This window comes from Aedes albopictus, chromosome 1, assembly GCF_035046485.1.
Source record: "Aedes albopictus strain Foshan chromosome 1, AalbF5, whole genome shotgun sequence".
Taxonomy (NCBI): domain Eukaryota; kingdom Metazoa; phylum Arthropoda; class Insecta; order Diptera; family Culicidae; genus Aedes; species Aedes albopictus.
In genome coordinates, this window is record NC_085136.1 from 101,490,527 (window position 1) to 101,518,437 (window position 27,911).

General features: G+C 41.6%; 2 protein-coding genes and 2 long non-coding RNA genes across 4 annotated transcripts; 2 read left to right on the top strand and 2 right to left on the bottom strand.

Annotated features, from left to right (window-relative positions):
* The first annotated feature begins 480 nt into the window (after positions 1-480).
* LOC134288847 (uncharacterized) lies at positions 481-1,407 on the top strand. Its single transcript, XM_062854744.1, has one exon. The coding sequence runs from the start codon at positions 481-483 to the stop codon at positions 1,405-1,407; it is 927 nt and encodes a 308-aa protein (XP_062710728.1).
* Positions 1,408-10,962: 9,555 nt separating this feature from the next.
* On the bottom strand, positions 10,963-13,631 carry LOC109409416 (transcription factor grauzone-like). Its single transcript, XM_062845105.1, has 4 exons — positions 13,369-13,631; positions 12,326-13,303; positions 11,257-12,159; positions 10,963-11,201 (listed from the first exon to the last, which is right to left on the bottom strand). Exons 1-4 carry the CDS (start codon positions 13,498-13,500, stop codon positions 11,004-11,006), a joined length of 2,211 nt encoding a protein of 736 aa, XP_062701089.1. The 5' UTR covers positions 13,501-13,631; the 3' UTR covers positions 10,963-11,003.
* Positions 13,632-17,963: 4,332 nt separating this feature from the next.
* On the top strand, positions 17,964-20,003 carry LOC134285408 (uncharacterized). The gene is made up of 2 exons (XR_009996351.1): positions 17,964-19,067; positions 19,138-20,003. It is a non-coding gene; the product is annotated as an uncharacterized LOC134285408 (long non-coding RNA).
* Positions 20,004-20,285: 282 nt separating this feature from the next.
* Positions 20,286-21,151, bottom strand: LOC134285405 (uncharacterized). The gene is made up of 2 exons (XR_009996350.1): positions 20,892-21,151; positions 20,286-20,832 (listed from the first exon to the last, which is right to left on the bottom strand). It is a non-coding gene; the product is annotated as an uncharacterized LOC134285405 (long non-coding RNA).
* Positions 21,152-27,911: the final 6,760 nt, after the last annotated feature.

The window sequence follows — 27,911 nt, forward strand, 5'->3', positions numbered from 1 at the left end:
CTACTAGGGTCAAGAAGTACACAAAAAATCTTTCGGGAATTCCGATACAAATAAATTCAAATATGGGTTTCGTTACAAGACCTGTAACATATGTAACATGTAGAATTGTTTTGGTATGCTTTAACGTCTTAGAAAAATTACATAACTGTCCCAATATGATAAAGACACTATAAATATCCCAGTAAATTTTACAGATCCACTTAAAGGTTTGGATTTTGGAATGTTTTGTATGCTCCAAAAGCATATGGAGAAAAGTCGGGAAAATTTAAAATCAATGCGGGAAAAATGCGGGAATTTCATTTTTGATTTTGTGTGGCCACCCTGGAGCTACACTTGCACAACTGTCATGCAGGTCCCACACTCCTGACGGCAGCGATCAATCAGAGGTACTGGATTCCAGGCTGCCAACATCTCATCAAACAAGTCATCCAGAATTGCGTCAAATGTTGCCGACAGAAAGCCAAGACAGCACAGCAGCTAATGGGCAGTCTTCCAGCGGCGCGCGTGACCGCATGTCGACCCTTCAGCCATGTCGGAGTTGACTATGCCGGTCCCATTCTAGTGCGATGCAGCAATACCCGCGGAGAACGTTGCTCGAAGGGATACATCGTCGTATTTGTCTGCCTCTCGAGCAAGGCGGTTCACCTCGAGGTTGCAGGTGACCTCTCAACTGATACATTTTTGGGAGCTTTCAAGCGAATGATTTCTCGACGAGGTTACTGCAACGAGATATGGTCGGATAATGGGACGAACCTGGTCGGTGCCGACCGGCAACTGACGGAGATCTACGAAGCAACGCAGACTCACAGTAAGAAAACTGAACCGTACTTCAGCAACCTTGGCATCCGCTGGAGGTTCATTCCGCCATCCAGTCCGCATCAGGGTGGCTTCTGGGAAGCGGCCGTTAAGAGCGCAAAGGAGCTTTTGAGACCGGTCGTTGGCAACGAAAAGCTCACGTTCGAAAAGTTGTCGACTGTACTCTGCCAAATTGAAGCGTGTCTCAATTCGAGGCCACTGTATCCTATCTCCACATCGCCGGACAGCTTCGAGGCCCTCACGCCGGGGCATTTCTTGGTGGATCAACCTCTGAACCTGCTACCGGAACCCGACATTGGACATCTGAAAGTAAACCAACTGGATAATTGGGAGAAGGTACAACGAATCACAGCTGAGTTTTGGAACCGTTGGCGCAATGAGTATATTGCTACACTGCAGCCACGTGGTAAGTGGAGAAATCGTCGAGACAACATCAAGCCGGACGAGCTCGTTCTGGTGAAAAGTGACAACACCCCACCGTCCGCCTGGGAACTGGCCCGGGTTGTAGCTGTTCATCCAGACAAGCATGGTTTGGTGCGCACTGTCACGCTCCGCCGAGGAAGATCCGAATACCAGCGTCCAGTGCAGTAGCTATGTCCACTTCCTGATTGAGGCCTTGCCTCAAGGCGGGGAGGATGTTCGGGGATTTGCGTCGAAATTCCTACCCCCATCGCACAGCATACCTGTCATCACATATACTTTGACTGGCACCAACCGTTGCCAGCGCGAGAGGAAAAAGAAGAAGAATTATTAGAGAAAACCACTTGTATTCGAATAACCGACAAATAAACACGTAGAAACAAGTTCGTCCGTATTTTCACTTCGCAATCCGCCGGTAGAAAGTTTCCGACCGTCCGAATAGTGTTCTCGGGCTACCGGTTCTCCGTTTAAGTTCCGTCTCCACCTCTCGGCTTTGGTTTTCGGACATTTATACATGCTCATTAAAAATTAATTTTCAGTCCATTATTACTCCTACGTCCTTGATAGAAGTCACACGGTCTAATCTAACGCAATACGGTTTGCTCTGTACGCAAAGTTCAACTGTGTATGCGATTTGCTGAAGCTAATGATTTTACATTTGATTGCATTCAGTTCCATTCCGTTTGATACGCACCAAGAAGCTACAACGTCAATGTCCTGTTGCAGAGCGGCACAGTCTACTAGTGAACTTATGATCCGGTAGATCTTTAGGTCGTCAGCGTACATGAGGTGATGGGAACTGATTCGGTGGCTCAGATCATTGACGAATAATATAAATATCAACGGTCCGAGATGGCTACCTTGTGGAACGCCTGAAGGTGTCAAAAAACGAGTTGACTCTACGGATTTTAATTTAACATATGCAGATCTACCATGTAGGTATGAGCGTAGCCAAGAGATAAGCCAATCAGGAAGACCTAGAACGTTGAGTTTTCTCAGTGCTATGTCATGTAGAACTTTATCAAATGCAAAAATCCACGTACACACTGTCCACTTGGCAGCGTTTTTCCAAACTGGAATTCAGCAAGCTAGTGTACACCATTAGGTTAGTTGTGGTGGACCGGTTTTTCACGAAGCCATGCTGGTATTGTGAAATTATGGGCTTGGCAGAAGGTACATTCTCTTGTGAACCAATAGCTCGAGTGTCTTCGCTAGGCAGGAAAGAATCGAAATGGGCCGATAGTTTTCAACGCTATGAACATTACCTGCTTTATGTATAGGCGTAACTGCAGCTAGCTTCCACATATCTGGAAACTCTGCTTCTGACAGTGAGAGGTTGAACAGTCGGCATACAGCTAAAGTGAGTACATTAGCACAGCGTTTGATAAATACGGGGGGAAGTTTATCCGATCCAGCACCCTTAGAGGGATCTACGTCATTAAACGCCCTGTTAACTTCAGCTATGGTAAACGTTGGACGTGGAAAATGAATATTGTAAGATGGTAAAGAATTCAAAAATTCCGTTGAGTCCACGGGAGACTCGGGATTGTACACCGACTTGAAGAAATGAGCAAACAGTTCAACAGAATCTTCGCTACAGTGAGCTGTTTTGTCATGGATGCACTCATGGAATGATGAAGAAACACATTATTCGTATTCAGCTTCTAGTCTGCGAAGAATGGCTCTGTTGTCATCAGTTCAGCGACGCAGATAACGGCGACGGGCTTTTCGAAGAGTGTTTCGACGACGACGCAGCTCAGCATTCCACCACGATTTGTTATTCAAATGACGAGGGTTGATTCTGCGGAGAGGAGTATGTGTACTTATGCTTCCGAAGATCACACTGTAGAATGTTGCAACTGCTTCATTAACACCGACGCCGTGGAGTAGCTCATCCTAGTCCAGAAAACGTAACTCATCGACAACGGCGACAAAATCACATCGGTTGAAATCAAAATCGAAATTTTCGGAAACATTTAGAGGATTCGCAGATTCACTTACGTTGGTTAAACGAAGAACGAGTGCTTTGTGATGTTGGTCAAGAGGTAAAATTGATAATGGAGCTTCGAGCAATTCAGCTTCCCTGCTTTTGCTGACAAAGACCAAGTCAAGCAGTCTGTCATTAGAATTTCGTACATCGGAGATCTGCTGTAAGCCGCTGGCAATCATGCTCTCAGTGAACTCTTGCTCCTGCTCAGAGGACGCATTTGTCGGAAGGAAAGAATCCAAATCATCATACGACCACTGCAAGCGAGACAAATTGTAGTCACCTAAAACCATCACAGAGTCCCAACAAGCAGCTTTCCGTATTATCTGGTGAGTGTGCAGCATAGCTTGCAGGATCGCTATTTGGCCTCAGATACATAGCACAGACGAAAATAGACTTAGACGGGAAACGGAGTTTTACTACGACTTGTTCGAGTGAGTCAGATCTCTGGAGACGAACAATGGCGCTGGGGATGGATCTCTTATCAGCGATCAACACGCCACCTCCTCTACGGAACCGACTAGATGCGCTGTTAAGATCACAACGGTAGATATTGTAGTTTGATAATATTTCTGAATTACTTACATCGGCCTGAAGCCACGTTTCGGAAAGGGCGATAACGTCATAATCACTGGATGCTGTGGCCAGGAAAAAACGGTTCGTCTTCGTTCGCATACCACCAGCGTTTTGATAGTAAACCGTTAACGGAAGGTTTGTACTTATGGGCTGCTGAGAATCCTGGGTCAACGTCGGTGCGATGGGAGAAGCAGTATAGGGATCAAAAGGCGGGTGGTTGAAAGCTGCATCTTCCGGGACACTACTATTGTTTCGGGGGTACTCTTGCTCCGAAATTATCTATGGTGATTGTTCAGGACGGATGATGCTTTCGGTGTTTCTGTTAGAGCTGTTGGACCGATCTCCAGAAAAACTGCTTCTGACTTCCCATGTTTTCAAACTCACAGAAGCGGATTCTACGAGGCCACGTTTCTGTTGAAAGTGCGATTGGCTTCAATTCGACAGGCATACCAATTTTGTAAGACACGAAAGTCAGCGATCCATAAACGTGAAGTCTGAAGATCCCTGTTCCTCTGAGCCAGCGGGTTTCAGTTTTTAATTTTATATATTGGGTTTCTCATCAATGTTTAGACTACTGTGATAATTTAAGAATCCACTGAATCATTCCAGACACGAATGCCACATAAGTGGTTAAGTGTCTTTAATAAATATACAATAATAATAACTGAATCATCGTTTTCCAGCGAAATTACGCACTAATCAAACTTATTTTGTTTACCTATTATGCAATCGACGCCCCTGCCATGAACTCAATCGAACTTGTATACGCTGGCCGCTGCGAAGTCGTGTGCGAAATTCGACTGTGATTATAATGAATTTCGGCGCCGAGTCTAAATGGGTGCAAATGTCGCAATAACTCAGTGTGGTGGTAAAATGGAAAATCCCACTTTCGAATATTAAAGAGAGCAATCCATAAGTTCTCTCTTTCGAAGTAAAGAGTAAAAGCATGAGAAATGTAGCTTGCTAGCAGGGATGCCAGATGTGAAGACATGTATTCAAATTGAAGACATCTGAAGTTCTGTGAAGACATTTATTTTTGTGAAGACATATGGAAGACATTTCAAATTTTGTGAAGACTTTTGAAGACTTTTGAAAGCTGAAAAATAATGTTTATTTTGGTTGTTAATCAAAACCATTAATTCAAATCTTGGAACAATTTCAGATGAAATGCGTTTCAGTTTTTGAAGATAAATTTCAAACTTTTAAATCCTTAAACTTACAAATTCCTGATCTTTCTGTCTTTTATTGGCGGAAATTTTGAAGCAGTTTTTAGTTAAAATAAGTTTTTCGGAAATCCTGCTCAGAACTTTGTTTGAATTTTAAACAGAACTTCATCCTGAATTTTCCGCAGACTTGTCCGAAGATTTATCCAAGCCTATTAAGATTTCTTCAGTAGTCCCACGAGAATGTTGGAGATTGGTTAGTGTCCAACCCCTCGCAGATACGCAAATAAAAAGAGACAGGTGTCTGACCCTTCGAAGGTTGGAATGTCATCTTTTACCGCAGTGTGTTTTGCTCGTTCGAGGTTGTTGGTTATGTTGTGTACGCAAGTTTGTTTATTAGGTTAAAGTCGTTGAAATACATTAAATTTAAGTTTCACACGAAACGCTTTGAGTTGTACTTCTTCTCGTAACGCAAGTCCCTGTGTTGGTGCTCTGCTAGTAGTTGCAGTTTCCAACAGAGAATCTCTCTAGAAATTCCATCGGACTTTTTTCAGGATTCCATCAGGAATACCTTCAAAAGTTTCTAAGGAATTCTTCCAGGTGCTCCTCGGATATTTCACCTGGAGTACCTCAGGAATTCTTTCAGTTCCTTGGGAAACCCTCCAGGAGTTTGCCGATTATTTTTTTCCGGAGAGCCTCGGAAATTCCTCCAGGACTTCCTCGGGAATACATCCTGGAGTTCCAAAGGAATTTCTCCGGGAGTTGCTTGAGAATTCCTTCAGAAGTTCCTCAAGAATAACTTTAGGTGTTCCTCGAGAATTATTTTAGAAGTTCCTCGGTAATTACTGCAGCAGTTCCTCGGAAATTCTTCCAGGAGTTCCTCGGCAATTCCTCCAGAAGTTTCTAGGGAATACCTTTAAGAATTCATCGAGAATTTCTTCAAGGAGTTCCTTGGGAATTCCTCTGGAGCACCTTGGGAATTCCTCTACAAGTTCCTCGGGAATTCCTATAAGGGTTCCTCAGTTAATCCTCCAAGGATTCCTCGGAAATTTTCCCAAAATTTTCTCAGGAATTTTACCAGGACTTTCTCGGGAATTCAACTAGGAATTACTCGGGAATTCCTTCAAGAGTTCCACGGGAATTCATTCTGGAGTCCCAAGGGAATTTCCCCGGGAGTTTCTCGGGAATTTCTCGTCCAATTGCTCGGAAATTCTTCAAGAGATTCTAGGATATGCATCTAGGTGAATACCTCTAGGAGTTTTAGAAATTCCTCCAAGAATTTCTTAAAAATTCTCAAAAGCGTTTTTTTTTTTTAATTTCTCTAGAAGCTCCTTGGAAATTCCTACAGAAGTTTATCGAAAATCACTCTAGCATTTTTTTCGGGAATTCTTCCAGAAGATTCTTGAGAAATCTGGTTATACGTATGAATACCTCCAAGAAATCGTCGGGAATTCCCAGAAAACTTCTGGAGTAGATTTTCTGGGGACCAAGAGGAATTCCCGAGAAACTGCCGGAAAAGAACCTCGAAAAACTATGAAGAACTGCATGTGGAATTCTTGGAGGGAGTCCCGAGAAGCATACAACTCCTCAGAATATTCCCGAGGAATCCCAAGAGGCCCAAGGAACTCCAGGAGGTTTTCCCGAGAATTTTTTTAAGGAATTCCTGAAGGCATTCTCGATGGACTTCTGGAGAAATTCCCGAGGAACTCCTGCGAGAATTCCCGAAGAACTCTAGGAAGGAATTTACCGTGGATCTCCTGTAGAAATTCCGGAGGATCTCTTGAAGAAATTCCTGAGGATCCTTGGATGAATTCTAAAGAAACTCCTGGAGTAATTGTTGAGGATTCTTGTCAATTTCCTCCATGGATACCCTGAGAGAATTTCCGACAAACTCCTGGAGGATTTTTCGATGATCATCTGAAGGAGTTTTCAAGGATCTCCTGGAGGAATTCTCGTGGAACTCCTGGAAGAATTAGCTCCGGGAGGAATTTCCAAGGAACTCCTAGAGTAATTCCCGAGCAACTCCTGGAGGAATTTACGGGAACCTCTTGGAGGAACTCCCGAGGTTGTCCTGCAGGAAATCCCGAAACTCCTGGAAGAATTCTCGATTCGATTCGACCTCCTAGAGGAATTCCCGATGAAGTCCTAGAGAAATTCCCGAAAAACTCCTGTACGAATTTCCGAAGAACTTCTGGAAGAATTGCCAAGGAATTCCTGGAGGGATTTCCGGGGAACTTCTGGAAAAAATGCCGAGGAGCTCATAGAGAATTCTCGGGAAACTTCTGAAGGAGTGCTTGTCAACCTTTAGAGGAATTCCCGATGCACTTTTGCAGGAATTCCCAAGAAGCTTCAGAAGGAATTCTGTAAGAATTTCCGAAGATTGCCTGGAGATGTTTCTGATGCATTCCTGGAGGAATTCCCGAGGATCTATGGGGGAATCTTTTGACAAACTTTTCTATGAATTTATGAAAGGATTCCCGATGAGATCCTGGAGAAGTTTCCGATAAACTTCTGAGAAAATCTCGAGGAACTCCGACATAAATTTCCAAGGAACTTCTGTGAGAATTGCCGAGGACTTTCTAGAGGGTTTTTCGAGGATGTTCAAGAGGAATTCCCTAGGATCTTCTGGTGGAATTCCTAAAGAGCTCCTAGATGAATGCCTGATGAATTCCTAGAGAAGTTCCCGAAGATCTCGTGGAGGAATTCCCTAAGAGATCCTTGAGTAATTCCAGAAGAGCTCCTGAAGGAATTCCCGAGGAAGTCCTGGAGGAATTGCCGAGGAACTCCTGTAGAATTTTCCGAGGAACTCCTGGAGGAACTAGTAGAATAATTCCTGGGAGAATTCTCGGGAAGCTTATTAAAGGATTCCGGTGGAACTCCTAGAGGAGTTCTCAAGGAACTTCTGGCAGAATTCCTGAAGATCTTTTGGAGGAACTGCCGAGGATCTGCAGGAGGATTTGCTGAGTATCTTCTGCAGGAATTCGCGAGGAACTCCTGGGGGCATTCTCGAGGACCACTTAGTGGAATTTCCGAGGATGATCAGGGGAAATTCTCGAGAAACTCCACGATGAATTCCCAGGAACCTTCTGAAAGTATTCGCGAGGACTTCCTGGGAGAATTTCCGAGGAATTCGCGAAGGAATTCCTAGAGAAATTCCCGGATTTTTTGGGAACTCGTGAAAATAAATCCGAGGAACTTGTTTAGGAATTTTCGGGAAAACTCCTTAAAATTGCCATGGAAATTCTGGAGAGAGCCATACATTATTGCTGGATGACCTCACGGTATATTCCTTCATTTTATAAGTGAGAACATGGCATAAATTTTGACTTCTAACATTAATTTTATACTAAAGTCACAGTATGGGGTGTGAAGACATGTGAGGACATTTTAGCGTGCCTTGGGAAGACGTTTGAAAATTTCACCTGGCATCCCTGCTTGCTAGGCTGATGAAGCATTTGAATAAAGTAGAAGTATTCTGACAACGAACTCGACCGGTTGTATTCTATGAGAATAGAAAGATACACTACCCGCCAATAATATGGAATCGTTGCAATACTCAGTATTGCAGCACCTAAAAAGTTTGTCATCACCCAAAATAAGGAGGAAAAATAGAGTAAACCTAGAACCAATTAGGGTGTGGGTATGAGTTGCATTTTGAAAGAGAATTAGGGGGGTCATAAATGATTTGTGCCTCAAAGACCTGAAATATTCACATTTTAGGGTGATGCCAAACTTTTTTTGGTGCTGCAATATTCAGTATGAGTGTTGCAATATGCGATTCCATATTTATGGCGGGTAGTGTACGTCTTATCGCGCTTCTTTTAGCTAGTGAGTCCGCTTTGTCTTTCAGTCCGCTAAGTTGAACGGAACACTCAGGATCCCAAAGTATGTAGAAAGATTATGCCTTCGACAAAGTTTTTTTGGAAAATTAGGACCCTCAGTTGAATAGTTGTTAGTCGTTAGTTGTAAATTCACAAAAGCATGTAAATTTTATTAACTATCAAAATAAAACGTTAGCAAGCTGTTACTTTTTATTATTTCTATCAAAAAAAATTCAAACTTCGATTGCTAGTTCCTCAACTAATTAGCTGTAATTTGTACAGTAGACGTTCGTTCGGTGGAAACGGTTTAACTGCAATGCTCTTTAACTGCAAGTCCGCTAAGTGCAACAATTTTGCAGTTATCGCACCGCTATCCGTCAAAAACAAAACGTCAACAGAGTCGCGATGTTTTCCGGATGCACTACAGCTGCATTGCGATGTTTTTGAGTGCATTCTGGCTGCGTCCAACAGCAATTGACAACTGTTTGACGGTCAGTCGTTGCAGTTAGTGAATTTCATTCGGTAACTGAAACGTAAACATGTTGCGCTTATCGAACGTCTACTGTACAAACTTAGTTTTATTATACAGAAAGTTAGAGCGCTTCTATTAACTTCCCAACAAACATTATCGCTGCACAACAGATGAATAAGCCGCTATTAGGCTTGATTAAGAAAAATTTGGCTTAATAAGCTGTTAGTCAGCTGCCATTGTTACTTGGGTTAGCATAGGCTACATATTTGACTGTCATTTTTTAAACTGCTATATCTCAGGATTAAGTGAACTAAATGACATGCAGTTTTGAACATATATTGACTGATATATTGGTCTTTGATACCATTTGACTCAACTAAAATATGTACAAGGGAAAAAATTGCAGCTTGTTAAATACTTCTGAGAAATTTTAATCATTTGCATGCTTCTGATATTTTATGACTAGCCCCTAGAGGCACAAACTTTAACCAAATAGCTTTTCAACTGAGAACCCTTGACTTACCAGACAGCTTTGTCGAAACCCCTTAAGAGGTTATTGTATAACCCCTTAGGGTGTGAACCATTTCGCCTATTCGTTTAACTTTTGGTTAAAAATTGACACTTCAGTAGTTATCGGGTGATTAAAAAATAACTACGACGGCGGCCCATTTGAAATTTGACAGACGAGTAGTTATTTGGAACAAAATACAGTACGCAGCCAAATCATTGCGAAAAAAATAACTATCGAACTGTCAAGACTAACCCTGCTCGGGAGTAGGGTTATTTTTAACCAGACGCAAAATAACTATCGAAGTGTCAAATTTTAACTAAAAGTTAAACGAACAAGCGAAACGGTTCACAGTCTTAGAACGTTCCCAAGGTCTGTCCATTTATTACATAAAAGAAATATTTCTGTGTACTTTCTGCTTACTCTCAATATATACAACTCATGCACATTCACTGGTTCGTTCATAGCCATCGCTAGCACCAGAACCGGATTGAAAAATCCGTTTCCTTTAGTTTCAACTTTCACTACATAGTATCTATCAGATAACGCCTACGAGTTATGCAATCAAGCGAACTGTGCTGCAAGCTTCATACATAGTAATAAGCATACAAATATATCGCCTTACGCCTGGCATCAACGCACCAATGTGTGAACCCTTTACCAACCACATCCACCGCATGCATGTTCATACGCAGAGGTATATTCGGTCTGCTGTGGATACAAACGATTGCAATCATCATTGCATTCCCCTCCCCACATTGACCCGCAACCTGACGTGGCAGGCGCCATTGACGTCCAAAAATAGAAGATCACCAACACTCACACTGAAGCTGCTTACAAGTCCCCGGGAGATATCTCATTGATTCCTTGTGTGAGTGTAGCTGGTCTGGTCTACTGAAGTAGCAAAAATACAAGGATTTACAAGTAGAAGTGGAGCTTTGAAGTCACTGCAGTCAAGCTGCGTCACGTCACTCCATTCGCATAATGAGTACAAATAAAAGAATTGCACTCTCTTTGCCCCAAGTTATGCTAAAAAAAGAGAATGAATCACGTGGTAAGATAAACCTTTTTCAATAATTTACGCCCAGAAAAGCAGCTCAGTAATTAGTTCAGGAAAGTTTCTTTCCAAGGGTAACTTTCTAGATATTTCACATAAAAAATATACTTATGAACAAAACTGAAAATGTACATTACAAGTGTACCACGTGATCTAACTTATAGATTAATTTCACACCGTTGCTCACTGAGGCACCTCAGCTGCAGCGGCTGCCGCTGCGGCCACTGCTGGTGGCGGTGCGTAGCGGGCGGCCATCTTCTTCGCCCATTGCTCCGGGTGGGCCACCTTTTTGTGAGTGTACATGTTCGAGCTGGAGTTGCACATCCGCGGGCAGTACTCGCACTTGTACAGCACAATTCCGGCGTGATTCGCTTCGTGTTCCTGCAATGATTAGAAGGGTTTTAGCATTTATAGGAGTTTAATCATCTGAACAAACCTTCAATCGCAGTTCCCGCGAGAACTCCTTCCCGCAGTACGCGCACGGATATTTGGGCCGGGCGGTGTGCCGCAGCTTCAGGTGAGATTTCATCGCCAGGTCGTTGACGGCCACGTGGGGACACAGCGTGCACTGGACTGGATCGTGCAATCCGCAGCGGCGCCGATGTTTGATGAAGCTTTTCCGGTTGTTGTACCACTTGTGGCACTTTTGGCACTGTTCGCTGATCTTGGCCAGTCCTTCGGGGGTGTGCGCCAACCGGTGTTGTTCCAGCAGCGACCGATGCGCAAAACCTTTGGCACAGACGTCGCATACCCACGTGCTGGGTTCGCCGTGCAGTGATTGCATGTGGGCCTTCAGCTGGGACGCGGTCGATAGTGTCCGGTCACATTCCTTGCACGTGAATGATTTCCGTTCCTGCTCAACGTGTCGATTGATGTGCTGTTTGAGAAGATATTCCTTCATGAAGGTATGCCCGCAAATATCGCACTTGAACGGACGTTCCGAAGCCGGAGTGTGCATCCACCACTTGTGATGCTGCAGGCCGGAACTTTCGGTGAACCGCCGACCGCAGTGTTCGCACTCGAAGGCGTCCGGCTTAACGTGGACACTTAGGCAGTGCTCGTACAGACGAGATCTCCGACCAAATGATCGCTCGCAGCAAAACACTTTTATGGACTTTTGGTTATGCTTTTCTCGGCAGTGCTTCTTCAGCAGCTGGAAAGTGTCGAGTATCTCATCGCAAACGGGACAGGTCAGGGTGAGAACCTTGTGGATTATTTCCTCCTCTTTGGCAACGGCTTCCGGTGTCCATCTACGGCCTCTGGCAGTGAGAACTTCCGCCTCCGATTGATCCGAATCGTTCGAGGCGTCGTCATCAGCATTAGGAGCGGGAGCCTGTGGCTGAAAAAATAATAGATTTACGCCTCAAAATTTTATCGGGATTGGATAACTTAAATGACATACAATCAGAAAGATGGACAAACAGAAATTCATGTTTATATGTATAGGTTAAAACATCATGCTCAACAGCTGACTCAGTTCGTACATCTATGAATTTATCATTTACCTCAATCTTCTCAACTGCCTTCTCTTGCTCCGCGCCAGCAGCCGTCGTCATCAGGTGATGCTTTTCCTTGTGGACCTTCAGATTGTACGCACACACGAAGTATCGATCGCATGGCTCACAGTAATGATCCTTCTGTTGGACCTCGAAATGCCAGTTGACGTGAATCCGCAGCAACTCCTCGTCGGCAAACGCCTTCACACAGAGGTCACACTTGAACTGCTTGCTCTCGTCGGGAGTATGTATCAGGAACATATGCTTGGCCAGGCCCTTCTCATGCTTGAAGTAAACGTTGCACTCGTTGCAACGTCTGGAAAGTTGCTTATCGTCGTAAGTTTTCGCTTTCCCCTTCCCATTGGACGGATGATGTGTCCGGAAGTGATAATCCAGCTGATGGCGACTTGTTAACTTTACTTGGCAGCAAACAGCAAAAGCCGGACATGCGTGCATTTCGCTGAAATGCTTCTGGAGTCGATAGAACGTATCATAAACCTTATCTTCTTTTCCTTGCCCGCTACAAAGCTTACAGCGCAAAGCATAGGTATAATTCCTCTTTTTTTTATTCCTTTTGTTTTTAGTAGCCGTTGTCCTTTTCGGCGTTGTCTTTCTCGTGGTTTTTCGCTTTGCTAATGGTAGTTCCGATTCGGAGTCGGAACCTTTTACCGCGTCGAACGCTTCATCGCCATCGTCATCATCAATCCCATCTTGCTCGTCGTCGTCTTCACCATCACCTTCCTTCTTTTCCGGGACCTTAACTACTTTATGCTCCACTTTGCACAAAGCCTCCGCAAACACCAACGGCTCATCGTCATCCTGTTCATCTTCCATCTGAACCGTTTGCTCCTTCTGCAGCTCATCGTCCAACAACTCCACTTTGATTTGCGCACAATGAACCTTCTCGACCTCGCAGTAAAATCGATGGAAATCATCGATGCGCTCCCAGCAACTACTGCACACTATTTTCTGCACAAACTGTTCCTTCTGCAATAGAAATAACGATTCAAAATCTTATCCTTTCGGAAATCCCTTTCTCAGGAGCTACTCACAGTAAACCAGAAGTGCTTGACAAAGATTTCCTCCAGATTTTCGCCGCTGTCGGTCGCCCTGCTGGTGATCCGAACAAAATTGTCCGTCCGGCGAAAACAGGTGAAACACTTTTCCGGCTCGGTGCAATCCATTGTCACTTTCGGATTCACTAAAACTTGCTAATACCTATCGATTGAATAGGATTTCCTCCAAAAATTACTAAAAATTTTATAAGAAAAACGCTCTGCAGAGAAAAATCGTCCGAAACAACGGGACTGTTTTTGTTTTGAGAATGAATGACAAGCTGTTGAAAATATTCGGCCCAGTGGAAAATAAAACTCGTGAGACATTTGAAAGAAGCGCATCCACAAAATGTATTTACAACACGCAGAAAAATCTGGAGAAAATAATGCTTATTTAAAACAAAAAGGGCCGATTTATACTCGGCCAGTATGAACGATCTTAATTACGTCACGCTTTTAGGGGGGATAGGGGGTTTTGCAAAACGTGACGACCCATACACTGGGAAAAAAATCTTCATTCCTTCTATGTGTCCGGGACATGAATTTTTGCAATGGGGGTAAACACGTTTTCCATTAGTGCGACTCATACTTTTGATGAGGCACCATACAGCAGCGACTCATACAATTTAGAGCACATACTATTCATGTGCTAATTTGCCTGCGTAATCGGGTATTGGTTGCATATACTTTGGATGTGGTTTGGCACATGGATATTTGCCATTAAGTATACTATCATACCGTCTACCCCCGTTGGTTTGACCTCATCTAATCTGAACACTTTTTAATTTGACCCCCTCTAATCTGCACATCGTTCAAACTAAAAATGGTTCAAAAGTCATTCTGCTCATGGAACGGGGTGAAACGGAACACAGAATCAAAACAAAACAGCAAAAACGGTTACCATCAGTGTATTTTTCGATGTCCACAGGGTTACTAGAAGTTCAAATTAAAAAACGAACCCCGTTGGTTTGCATGAGGTGTCATTCAAACCAACGGGGGTAGACGGTATAAGTATCATATATGAGGCAACCCGGATAAAAACTAACTATAGGGTGTATGGTGAAAACTATTCCTGCACCATACAGTGTACCAGCTACAATAAAGTGTATTGTAATGAAATGGTTCGCTATACTATACATTTACATTGGATTTTTATGTAACAATATATTATACAGTTTTTCTTACGTTTGAACCATTCACTTTTCCGAAACATTATTTTTCCGTGAATTTTTAATTATTTCTGGTGTTCGATTTGAATAGATCGTATGTTTGCTGTGATTCCTATGCAGATTCGACCTATTCAAATCGAACACCAGATTTATTCAGTTTAAGATTTTTTCCGTGCTTTGTTTTGTTGATGTTTGTGACTTTTTTGATGCAAAGGAAAGGAAAGAAAAAAAAGTGAATAAGTCGAAACATCAATTTAACCTTTTGGAATCGATTTTTTCGCCGCTGTTGACGCAACCTCGCTGGTGTCGAACACGTTTGTTATGCTCGGTTTCATCGCCGGGGTCATATATGACCCCTCCGGCTCCAAAGGGTTAATGCCAATAACATGTTTAAATCAGTGGTAAACCAGATGTCCTAAGAACTGCAGGTCCAAGCAGGGGTCCAAGAGATATGGCGAGCTCGAGGGCGGGCTAGGTGTGTAGAGTGCGATGAGAGAAATACGAATGCTATGTAGGCCAACCCGGAAAGATGCAGGTCAGATTACCGTAAATCAGTAGATGAGTTCAACACTTCAACACTATTCTTTCTGTATTTGCATTTAGGGGAGTTTTCTCCTCTTCTCTCATGTGAACTTGCCTTCGACCACAATCGAATCAAATGCGGTTGACAAACTTTATCTTTGACGTTGAGCCATCTTTAACATATGGATTGGACTGAACACTGAAATGACTTTTAATATAGGTTAGTCTGCGGGTTCGCTTTTTAACCTAACTTATATTTGAATCGAACTTGACAGTTATCTCATGAGTTGTTATGTATTTCAAACTTTAGTCAAACTGGTGCCTCAATATTGCAATAACGGTTAAGCACACTGTAATGATACTTATGTACCTCGTCACCCACTTCATGCAACTACATTAGTGGTCTAATAACACTTAGCGCGCTCGGCATAGTTCCATCATGCCGCTCAAAGTTTTGCCACAAATAATGCTTAGTTTGCGAAACCCGGTTATCTGGCTGGTGGGGAATGGGAGCCTAAGCTTCAACTGTTAATGCAAACAGAGACTACTCAGACTTAGACGTGGGCGATCCTATATATGAAGGGTTATCCAAAACGCTCTGGGAATTCCCAAAGCGCATTCTAATAAATCTAATAAGCCTAAGATGCCATTAAAAGGAGGAAAATAGCAAGATAATATAACAATATATGGTTTATGTAATGTAAAACAATTCAACATAACAAAAGAGAACCATTCCAAAACCATTTGATTGAATGTATAACCAGTAGTGAAATTACAATTAAAAACAATTTATTTACGGTACATTTTATTGTTTGAAACCATTCATGTACCATACAATGTACGGTATATTTAAACCCACGTATCAGTATTTTGAACAATTCATTAACAATAAAATGTATGGTTTTGCAAAAAAATATATATGGAGAAAAATATTTTTTTATATTGTTACGATACTTAACAACCTGTATAATATATTGTAAAAATCTTATTTACAATTCACGGTATGGTATCCAACATTACACCTTATTGTTTTTGTATTTTTATTTTTACAGTGGTGTCTATTGTAAAAATATGGTTCTAAATAGTACTGTTACAATATAACGTTCGGTTTTTCTACTGTATTTTTTATTCGGGAATTTTCCTGAGTGTACAAATTTATTTGAGGTCCCATACAAAAAGTGTGACATAGGGGGGGAGGGTGGTTGAATAAAATCGATTTTTGCGTGACATAATTTGTGTATCATCCCTGAGGTAAATGATGATGGTTAGACTAGTAATCCTACATTATAGAGATCTGTGGAGGCGGCCATTGTGAGCCAATCGTGCAGAGCGAACTTGTAACGTTCATAAATTATATTGGCCATTTTATCGTTATAAATGTAAACATGTAGCTTAAAGAATATCATCTAAACACAAACACACATTATTTTAATTGAAAAACTGGTGAAATGGAACTCAGCCTACCATCCGTGAACTGTAATACAAGTCTAACCCGCCATCTGGTATTGCCCGCCACCCAAGGGGTTGGAAACTCTGACACCTCAAATTGTGTCGAACGGTGTTCCTCGGGTGATTTTGGGTGCTTTTGGGTGTTTCTTGTGTGTTTGACAGCGACTTTGACATATCTCTGCGAGACGTCAATTTGAGTTTTTCCAATATTTCTGGCAACACTCACTGCTGGATTGTTTTGTTTGTCAATACTTTCAACTGAAAACAACCAACTGCTGCTGGATTGAAAGGAAGGAATTGTTCCAGATTCACCTAATTCCGGTTGAATCTGGCAAGATTTGTTGAGCTAAGCCAGCGATCTCGAACTGACCGGAGCGTCGCCAACTTTTACGGAGAACAGTTCCAAGATAAAATGGTCATGGGCGATGGAACAAGTGGCGAAACGAGGAACCATTCGCATTCTCCAACGAAGTGAATTCCTCCAGTGCTTATGTGGCCATCATCGTGCAGTGTTCCACAGGAGAAATCATAGTTGAAGAAGAGCTCGTCGCCAGAGCCAGTAATTTGTTGGCACCAGTCTCCGTCATCGCAGTGGAAAAAGACGCATTTGTTCGGGGAATGTTTTTTTTCTCGGCGAAGGGCGAAAGAACACAAAGTGCAACGGCGGCATGAACAGAGAAGGTAATATGAATTGATTGCAATGATTCGATATGATATGCTGACTTTTTTTCATATCCGCATTCGGCAGGCTGAGATCGATATCAGCCAAGATATCAGCAGCGAAAGGATCGGCAATCTTGGATCACAACGACGTAGTTGTGGTGAAGGCAATCGTAACCCAAAGCAAAATCCTTTCTAACATCCACATTTTGGTAGTAGCGACAACGATGGATGTAGCAGTTGTGGCGTCCGATTTCCACCGTAATAAACTATGTACAGTCGATATGGACTGGCACTTTCGGAAAACCGTCACGATCAAGACTCGGTTGAAGAACACTCTAGAAAAGAGGAACTACGACGCGACCGATTGGATCTAATAAGAGGAAATTGATGGCGGAGGAATGTGCGATTGGTTTGAAGCGCAACCGAGTAGCTGGACTTGAACGGCGATAAAGAATCCAAGAGCTGTCGACCAGGCGCGGAAACGCTCCCACCAAACGTATAGAGTAACAGCCATCGTACAATGGTTTTCGTTTGAATTATATGATGTTTCGCTAAATATATTATCACAAAGTCGCAAAAACAAAAAAAAAAACAGCTAGTCAGCGTACTTTCCGATTCCTTAACCTGCTCCTCTTAGAAGGAGGTCTCAGGGAAGGTCTTTCTGATAACGATATAGCGTCTAGCAATAGATCTCCTTCATTTCGGCATTGGGTTACTGCGGTGTTGAGGCGTGCTGCGACTAATGGCAAAATCTCGTCTATATTCTACGCCTACAGGTAGTATCTCGATAGGCGCATCGAGGTCTTCGGAAATTTAAAAATTCAATAACAATAAACAAGATTAGATTTCACAATAAATACATAATCCTATTTTTATATGAAATCATATCAATCACATACTTTCGGGTGACTTTCGTCCAGTCCGCTAGCAAGCAAACGGTCGTAATGTCCAAGCTTCCTCCAGTAAGTGTTCCGCACCGAAGGAATACATGGTGGGTCAACATTATGGATAGGCATCATGCTGATCCTCCTTGAGGACGCACCCGTTGTTGCTGCTGCAGTCGAATCCATGGAGTGGAAGCGACATGCGAAACCATCAGGAAAAGATCCGCCGATGCAAGAAGTGTTTCCGAGATTTACTTCCTTCTGTGGAGTGAAAGTGGTTCAGCAGCGATGTTCGGGTGGTTGGAGCGTCTTCTTATTGCCGCATCGAGGTCATTGGATGGGATGAGCGCTCCACGTTGATCCCGAATTCTGTCCAAGGGGTTGGAAACTCTGACACCTTGTGTGAAACACCCATTTCACACACCTAAAACACCTTTCGACACCTTTTCGACACCTTTCATATGCACCACCATGATCATTTTTTATTTTACTGGCATCATTGTTTTGCCGATGTTTATATTTACATTTTCAGGCAATGTTTATCGTCACCATCGTCACAGTGCGGAGCAGAACCAGCAACATCGGACAACCAGGTACGTTTTCTCCGGAGCTTCGAACCGCCGCGTTTAACGGAGTCGATGCAGCTGATGGACGAAATCCTGTCCAACATCACATAGACCGGATGATGAAAAGCGGCAAGTTAAAGGCGGACAAAATGACCAGAAGGCGAAGGAAGAACAGTAAAGCTCTCCGCATTAGAACCATCACGACGGACTGATTCCAACGAACCGTCGTCATAAGTCGCAACCCGGTGCTACCGCTACTTCCTCGCCAGCAGCACAAAGTCGAAATGAAGGAGGTGGATTACCCTTCAGCACCGTCGACATCGTCATAAGTAAGATCTTCGATGTGGAAGTAGTACGGAGAAAATCGTGAATAATAATCGATTTGAATAAGGATGGCCTTCATTTTTTGGACGAGATTTGAACTGGGCCTGAAAGCCAAAAGAGTAAGTTTGGGATTTTTGGTGGAAAAGGAAAAATTAGAAAAAAATAACATGTTTTCATTTGTATTTTTAGGGCTGGTTTGCTTCATTTAGCCAGTGGTAATCGAAACGGCGCTTACACCGGATCAAAATGATTCAACTCTTCCGTGGCGATTCGACTTTGACGACCATCGCCATCAAAAGGACTGAAAAGTACGACGGAAGTCCAATCTCGGCCTTCGGTGGTGAAAACCGGAAACAACCGGAAGCGCTAGTTCAATTCGAGGACTTCGATGCGGCTAAAAGTAGAGAGACTACCGCCGGCTGTCATCTTCGAGAATCAGCTGTTTCTGTGAGGTTTGCAAGTTGCAATTTACAATTTCCGAAGGGAAAACATCACGAGAACTTCGGAATCACATGTCCCAGGAGATGAAACCATTAAACGAGCGATGCAACAAGGAAATAGTAAAAATTGGCCAACCACTCGCAACTTCAATCACCTCGACTAATGAACGCAACTGTCCCTGGTCAGTTACTACCGAGTTCAAATGGCACTCGATCGGAATACGGATTCTTATTTAGTATCGATCGATAATGCTCGATACCTCCTAAGAGAAGCGGGATGAAACCAACGGAAGCACCGGAATGGATGAGCACGGTCCCTGAATCAGAACCCGAGAACGCTTTTAAACCAAATCTTCCAAGAAACACCAAATCAATCCAGGTCTACTCCGGATTTCCTCCGAAAAGGGTCCGAAACCAACATAGAAGCCGTCCCACACAGGGGGAGCGATTTATGTAAAAAGAAATTGCTCGAGAAATCACAGACGCCGGGAGATTAAATGCGCCGAGCAGAACCGGAATAATAAATATTGAGGAGATCTATGGTTAGGACACTTTTCCGCGCAGGAATATTTATCAATTTTGATTTTTTTTTTTACATTAAATTATTAGTACATATATTATGCTTTTGGTCGAAATACAAAGTGACCGAACGTGCGAAAATTTATTTTTAACCTACTTAGAAATGTCGCAACTCAATTTGGATTAGTGCATATTGTTGCTCTTGATTAGCTTAATGATGCGCAACAGAAAAAATAGGTTCAAATTTACTTCGCAGCTGCAACTTCGCATGTGCTTCTAGCGACGACTTCGATTTGGTGGTGCGACGATAATAGCATCTTTTGAATTTTGTTCCGAAGAAACAAGAATCTTACCCAGGAAGTATCCCATACCCAGGAATTTCTATTTTGGTCCTTGGCCATCAACATTTTATTTTGGTGCCGCTTCGAAGATCATCTCAACTACCATGCAAACGAGCGGCGATACAACTGTGAAAACTGCGGTAGGAGGCGTTCTTCGCCGTATCGAGGTATAAGCTTGGGTATAAGGTGTTCCTTGTCCTGTGCCTTTACAGACACATTAGATCGCACGATTCCTGTTACATGGCTCGATGCTCTTTGACCATTCCTATTAGTTGCGGTCGCACATGATGGAACACCTGCACGGTTGTCAATTCCCGCAGTATGTTTCGTTGTTTTCGCTTGATAGGGAATCTTCAAAAGTACTACGCCAAATCAAATCCTCTCTGGAACCGCAAAAGGAAAACACTCCTGAGTATCCGATCATCGTCGTCAAATCAGTTTCACTCCATCATCTTTCAAAAGAATAACGCGTCTTTCTCCGGCGCAACCTCCCCTGGTGTCGCTTCCAAACCGATCCAAACTTTTCGACTGCAATAGCAACCTGCTCAAGAAGGATTTGTTTCATCGGCGATTCCTTTCGATTCCTGGAATGAAAATTGTTGCTAAATTTTGGTTGTGTTAATAAATTTATGGGATTACTTACCGGAATCGTTAATCCGCTACATCCGGCCCGGCAAGGTAGACCGATTTTGGTTTCAACCGCTTCGATTGTACACCACCGGCGTTGAAGTCAATAACAAAACAAACGATGATGGTGAGAGAATTTCGAAAGTGTTGCCAGAATTTTGAAAAAAAAATGACGTCTATCACATCAATAGTCAAAAACGTCAATGCACCGAGAAACATTCAAAAACACCCGATTAGCACACTTCGACACCTTCTAGGGTGTCAGAGTTTCCAACCCCTTGATTCTGTCCCGGTCACCGAGGTTTGATTTCGGTCGTCTTGGTAGGGTGGCTTTTCCGCTGGCTTTGGACCTTACTCGGAGTAGGCTTTTGGATATTAGAGCAATTAGGGGCGGTTTCTTCACCCTGGCTTAAGCGTTAAGCCAGGTTTAACTGTATGGGTAAGCCTGGCTTACCAGTTAAGCCGAGGTGAAGAAATCGGCCCTTAGGGTTTTCTGAAGTTTGGATTGGAGCATCCGCGGGTTCTGATCCAGAAGCGATGACCATTCCGGTGCTGGACTCGTTAATTTCTTCATACCTCTTTTCGGATTTATACAGAATATCGATCAATTTACGTTGAACAATCCTGAGTGTCCTGTGTCAAGTTAATGACCTCATTGAAAACTTCGTCGCACTGCGACAAGGCTGGAGTTTTCACTTCCGGTGCTGTTTATTGGCCATGGAGGCAACGAAATAAAGGTGGCCGTTTTAAACGAGACGTCAATTGGAACAGACTCCATCTGGTCGAGCCATCTGGAGGTTCCTTTTTATCCTGGTCATTGGAAGGATGAAAGAAATTGTCATTGGGGTTGCTGGAGGCGTTGTGGTTCGTACCGCCGATGTTCCGTTGGTGACGATGGTCTTAGATGGCAATGGATATGCAGGAAAACTACTTATTTCGTATTTGATCACTACGAAACTATCTGATTGCCACTAATCAGCGAATCTGAGAATGTAAACAAAAATATCGACCAGAGCAGTGATGCCAGTAAAATAGAAAAAAAATCATGGCGGTACATTTGATAGGTGTCGAAAGGTGTCAAAAGGTGTTTTCGGTGTGTTAAATGGGTGTTTCACACAAGGTGTCAGAGTTTCCAACCCCTTGGCCTTGAGGCATGTCGGACTTCGGATACAGAGATATATCTTCACAACGCGACTACTCGGTGTGGAGTTACGAATAGGAATGAATTTTATTTTACTTGACACTTAAGAACTAAGTTTTGAGTACAGCAGAAAATAGGAAGTAGGTAGGTTAAACAAGAATGTCAGAACGACGCGCTAGAGTTGTTTGGTAAACTACTCGAGTCTTGCATATGCGTGTAATTTATTGCGCGCATATGGAAGCACTTTAAGAAGGTTATGGAAACAAGGAAAAGGTTTCGTTACTGACTGCATGTTTTGGTAGGCAAAGAATTTGGATGGAGGTTTCGGGTTTTTTGTGTCACGCTGAGAAAGTGTTTAATTTATGACGGAAAGTTATATTGTTTTATGATGCAGTCCGAGAAATGTTGAAACGAGATTTGTGGGAGAACTGTGCCACGACACCTCCCTCCTTAGGAAGAATGGTGTAACCATTCTAAATTTTGAGACAAATTATAGGCTTTATGCGGTCGTTTTAGCATTCTGTTATTCTTGATTTTTCAGGATTTTTGCTTAATTAATCTTGTTCGATGGACTTTCAAAATATTAGCAGTTGTTTGATGTTTTATAGTAGCATTTGATTCATCTAGATCTATTATTATATAGGGACCATCTTGTACAATATCTAATTTTCTTCTATTTTCCAATTTTAAATACACTTTATCTCCAATGCTCAATTTTGTTGGTGTTACATCTTTATTTGCTTCTTCTGTTCTTGATAGTTTGACATTCTCGATTTTTCTTAGGATTTCATTGTGTATAAGCTGTAGTTTATATCTTATTTCATTTACGTATGAGTCGTGGTTATAAATAGGAGTGATTTGGTCTAGATTTATCTGATCAAATGTATTTACGGGCTTTCCAAATACTATTTCAAAAGGGCTGTAATTGTGTTCCGAGTTGGGAGTAGTATTATAACTAAAGCAGTAAAAAGATAACCATTCATCCCAATTATCTTTAAGATCGTTGACAAAGATTCTCAGATATTCGTTTAAACATCTGTGATTCCTTTCCAACGCTCCCAAAGTTTGTGGGTGATATGCTGTTGCTAGAATGCGATCGATATTGAGCAGTTTACAAACTGATTCAAAGATACCTTTGTACTCTGTACCTTGATCTGTTCGAATTGCTTTCATTGGTCCGTATATCAAAATACATCCTTCCACTACTGCTCTGGCAATCGTGTCAGCTGATTTATCCGGAACAGGTATAGCTATGACGTATTTACTCAGATCGCATTGTATAGTAACTGCGTATCTGTTTCCTTTGCTACTCATTGTGAATGGTCCAATCGTATCTATTGCAACTATGTCGAATGATTTGCATGGAGTTGAAGTTTTTATCATTTTACTTTGAACCGACGAAAAATGTTTGTTCCTTTTACAAATTTCGCAGGATTTGACATATTTAGTAACTAAATATTTCATATTTGACCAAATATATAAATTTTTCAATTTTTTGTACAATCGGTTAATACCAACATGACCTCCGATTGGTGTACTATGGTAATGTTGTAAAATAGCTTGAATTTCGTTTGGGTTGTTTATTTTTCTAGGAGGATGATAAATGATAATTTTAATATTTTTCAAAACTTGATTTCCTATTGTTTTGAAATCATTGATACTTATATAATTAAATATGGTATCGCTAGTCGAAATAGCAATACACTCATTTTCGATTTTATTTTGTTTCATTAATTGTAGGGTACCCTTTTCAATCAGCTTAAATATTTCTGGCAAGTTAACATTGTTAATTGTGAGACCTAACGCTAGAGTTAGACTCGTTTTAAAATTTTTTTCGAGAAGAATTGCCATAGTTGATTTATTTTTATTTTGATGTAATGAAAATTGCAATTTTTTTTGTTTATGTATTTGTTCATTGCTAACTGCTTCATACACGTGGAGTTGATCAGGCTCCGGTACTCTGCTTTGTATGTTATTGTTGACTAAACAAGGTTTGCGTAGCATTGACCTGGTCTGTACTTGTAAAATGTTAATTGACTTTAATTTATCTGATGTAATATTAATTCTAGACAATGCGTCAGCCACAACGTTACTTTTACCTGGGACGAACTCTACTTCAAAGTCGAATTCTTCGAGATCAATCCTCATTCGCGTCAACTTTGAAGAAGGGTTCTTCATTCCAAAGAGGTAAACTAACGGTCGGTGATCAGTACGCACCAAAAATTTACGACCTAATAAGTAGGGTTGATAATGCATGATAGCCCAGTGAATAGCGGCTAATTCTTTCTCAATGATGTGCTTATTTGCTTCGCCTTTTGTAAACGCGCGACTGGCGAAAGAAACAGGTAGATCATTGCTTCCATGCATTTGGGACAAAACTGCCCCGCAAGCGAAATCTGATGCGTCTGTAGTCAATATAAATGGTTTTTGATAATCTGGATACTGTAATATTTGTGGTGAAAGTAGCATAGTCTTTAATGTTTCAAAGGCGGACTTGCATTGTTCTGACCACACAAAAACTGTATTTTTTTCTTAATAATTTGTTCAAAGGACAACAAATATTTGCAAAACCAGGAATAAATCTCCTGTAATAATTACACATGGCTACAAAACTTCGAACTTGGTCTGCGTTTTGAGGTTGTGGGTAATTTTTTATTACATCAAATTTTGAATTATCAGGCAAGATACCTTTATCAGTGATTTTATGACCTAGAAATGTAACTTCTGCTTTGAAAAAATTACATTTTGAAGGGTTCAGTTTCAGGTTTCTTTGCCTGAAACATTCGAAAACATTCCTCAAGTTTTTCAGATGGTGTTCAATTGAACAACCTACGACAATAACATCGTCAATGTACAAGAATGCACACTCGGGACTCAAGCCACTGAGTGCTATTGACATCATTCGTTGGAAACTGTTTGGGCTTATATTTAGTCCAAACGGCAATCTTTTATACTGAAAATGTCCACGTTCCTGCAACGAGAACGCGGTGAACTCTCTGGAATTTTTCTCGATCTCAATCTGGTGAAAACCTGACATGAGATCAAGCGTCGAAAAATATTTGGCTCTGCCAAGTTGATCGAGAATATCGTCAATCCTTGGAAGAGGAAATTTATCCGCAAGCAATTTTTTGTTCAATTGACGAAAATCAACTACTAATCTCCATTTCTTTTCGGAAGTAGTTGACTTCTTGGGAACAAGTAATAATGGTGAGTTGTAACTAGACACCGAAGGTTCAATTATATCGTTTGCAATTAAATTATCTACTTGACGACAGATTTCTTCCTTGTGACACTGTGCATTCCGGTAGTTTTTAATGTATACCGGTGATTTATCTTTTAGGCTAATTTTTTGTTGATAAAAATTGTTACACGTTAATAAATCATCCTTTAAACTAAATATATCATTGTATTCGTGACATAATTGTTGTAAAGATTGTTTGGCGGATGCAGGTATATCGTTAAAATTTAGTTCTGCATTCAATTTTTCGATTCTATCTGTATTATTACAGTCAATTTTAGCTATGTAAAAGTCGTTAAGATTGGAAGTTTTTAAATTAAAATTTGCAAGTTGCACAGGATATTCATTAGTGTTTATAATTTTAGCATAAGGTGCGGAACTATTCACAATGGCGTTGGCACAAAACACGCCTGGTGCAAGCTCAGCGGAATTAATTATGACATCTCCATGAACATTAAAATTGTTTATCAATCTAAATACTTCAGATCTAGCTGGTATCCACGCAGACCCATTTAGATTATTGCAAATTGGGATTTCAAGTCGGATGTTATTTACGTATGCTGCTAAAATCCACGTATCGTAATTTATTTCACATCGGTATGTAGTAAGGAAATCTCTTCCCAGTATACCGTCAGTTGGTATCGGGAAATCGTCTTCTATCAGATGAAACAGGCTATTCACAGCTGTATTTTGTATATAAGAAAAACAATTGATTGTTCCTCTGCAAGTAGCTTCACCGGGTGTTATTCCGCGTAAAACGCAAGTATTATTTTGATTAATTGATATTGGACGTGAGATACATCGTGTTTTCAATAATGAAATGTCTGCTCCTGAATCTACCAGGAACGAACAGTTTTTATTAGATACGCTAATTGGCACATTAATGAAATTGGAGGCAGCTACATTGATTGTGTATACTGCCCTACTGTTCCAAAAAAAGGTTGATTTGGTTGAGTCATATTCGGTGGTTGTACTGTATTAGCGTTTGCGAAATGCTGACCTTGGCTTTGCACGCCCGGGGGCGGATTGGGAAAAACGTTTTGCATTGGTGAGCTCGATTGATTGTCAGCAAAATATATTCTGTTAAATTGTCGCGGATAACCGCGTGCATGACCACGGTTGTCTGTTCGGTAACGGTAGTTGTTGTTATTTGGGAACGGTCTACTTTGATTGTTATTAAAACGTATCGGGTATGATCCGTAACGCTGATTACTTTGATGGGAACCACGAGGAGCAACATTATAGTTCCCTCGGTTCTGAGTTTGTCGTTTTTGCATGATTCTTTTTGAATTTACGTGGAATACACGATTCATGCTGTTACTGGACTCGACACTATCCGGTAGCTCATTTACTTTCTGGATTGCCTCTTCGATTGTCGAAAATGTTCCTGCTTGCAGTATTATTTTTTCTGTCTCGTTAGATGTACTGTTAATCAAAGTTTCCAAACCTGCTTTGGTGGCTAACTTTTTAGCGGTCGCGTGAGGAACATTCTCTCTCACGTAAATATTGGTAAGCTTATTGCAAAGAATTTCCACTTCTTGACAATATTGTTGTTTTGACAATCCGCGTTTGACTGATTTAATTTTTGCCAATATCTGTTCTGCAGTAGTTTTACTTTCACAGGCAGATTTGATGAGATCAATCATCGCATCAATAGTAGTCCCTTGGATATTGTTAGGTAATGCATCTCGGGCTTTACCTGAAATTCTCGTTAAAAGGAATAGCTTTAACGTTTCGTGTTGTGCTTGGGTATACACCTTTTTCAAAAATTTTACACCGTCAATGAAAGCGGAAAGTTTTTCGGCATCGCCGTCGAATGGCATCAAGACCGATGCAGCTAGCTTGGCATCAAAAGGATTTTCGGTGGCCATTTCCACTTGTTTTAAATTATTAATTTTGGTTACTTTCCTAACTCGGACACTTTCTTTAATATATTCTATTGCGTTTCTTGATTGTCTAGTAAAAGTAAAAAATTCTTTATCTGGAATTTCGTCTTGGTTTTCTAAAAGAAGCTCATCTATTTCAGCGAATAAATTGATAGCCTTATTAAAATGTGTGTCAAGAGTATTACTGGAAATATTTTGATTTATAGATTTTCTAAAATGCTGTTCTATTTTTAGTAGAATTCCTACTTTTTCAATAATGACCCTTTTCGGCATAACATTAGGAGATTTATAAAGATTTGTTCTACTTATCGTTTACTGCCAGTGTCCATCGCCACCTGTTGTTTCGCTGCATGTGCTGGTTCTGGAAGAGCGGCGGTTTCAGCTGACATCGGCATAAGTCTGCTCTTGGTCAATGCTACCTTTCCGATGCTTCTCGAGCGGTTTGACACACACGCATTGCACTATGTTCGGGTTCTGGTTGTGTAAATGTTCAACATCGTAAGATGTGAATGTCACTAAATTCTTCCTTTAGGAATACCCACAGAAGGTATCCCACTATTAATGATGTTAGCAAAATTGCTACGCTTAGCCAGATCTTCATCTTTTCACTCATTTCGTCTTATGTTGTCAGTTCACTTAAATCGTTCTTCTTCACTCTTCACTAATTTGACTCCCTCTATGTTTAGCGTCTAAATGTTCGCGTACTTTTGTCCACTGTCTGTTCTTGTTCTTCGATTAATGCGCTGGTGCCGTAGATGTGGTGACGTTATT

Bases quoted from the DNA above. Each gene is read 5' to 3' on its own strand.
- LOC134288847 (XM_062854744.1), top strand. From the start codon at position 481: ATGGGCAGTCTTCCAGCGGCGCGCGTGACCGCATGTCGACCCTTCAGC.
- LOC109409416 (XM_062845105.1), bottom strand. From the start codon at position 13,500: ATGGATTGCACCGAGCCGGAAAAGTGTTTCACCTGTTTTCGCCGGACG. The intron at 12,160-12,325 runs GTAAATGATAAA...TTATTTTTTCAG, and splicing joins AGGCAGTTGAGAAGATTGAG to CCACAGGCTCCCGCTCCTAA. The intron at 11,202-11,256 runs GTTTGTTCAGAT...TAATCATTGCAG, and splicing joins CGCGGGAACTGCGATTGAAG to GAACACGAAGCGAATCACGC.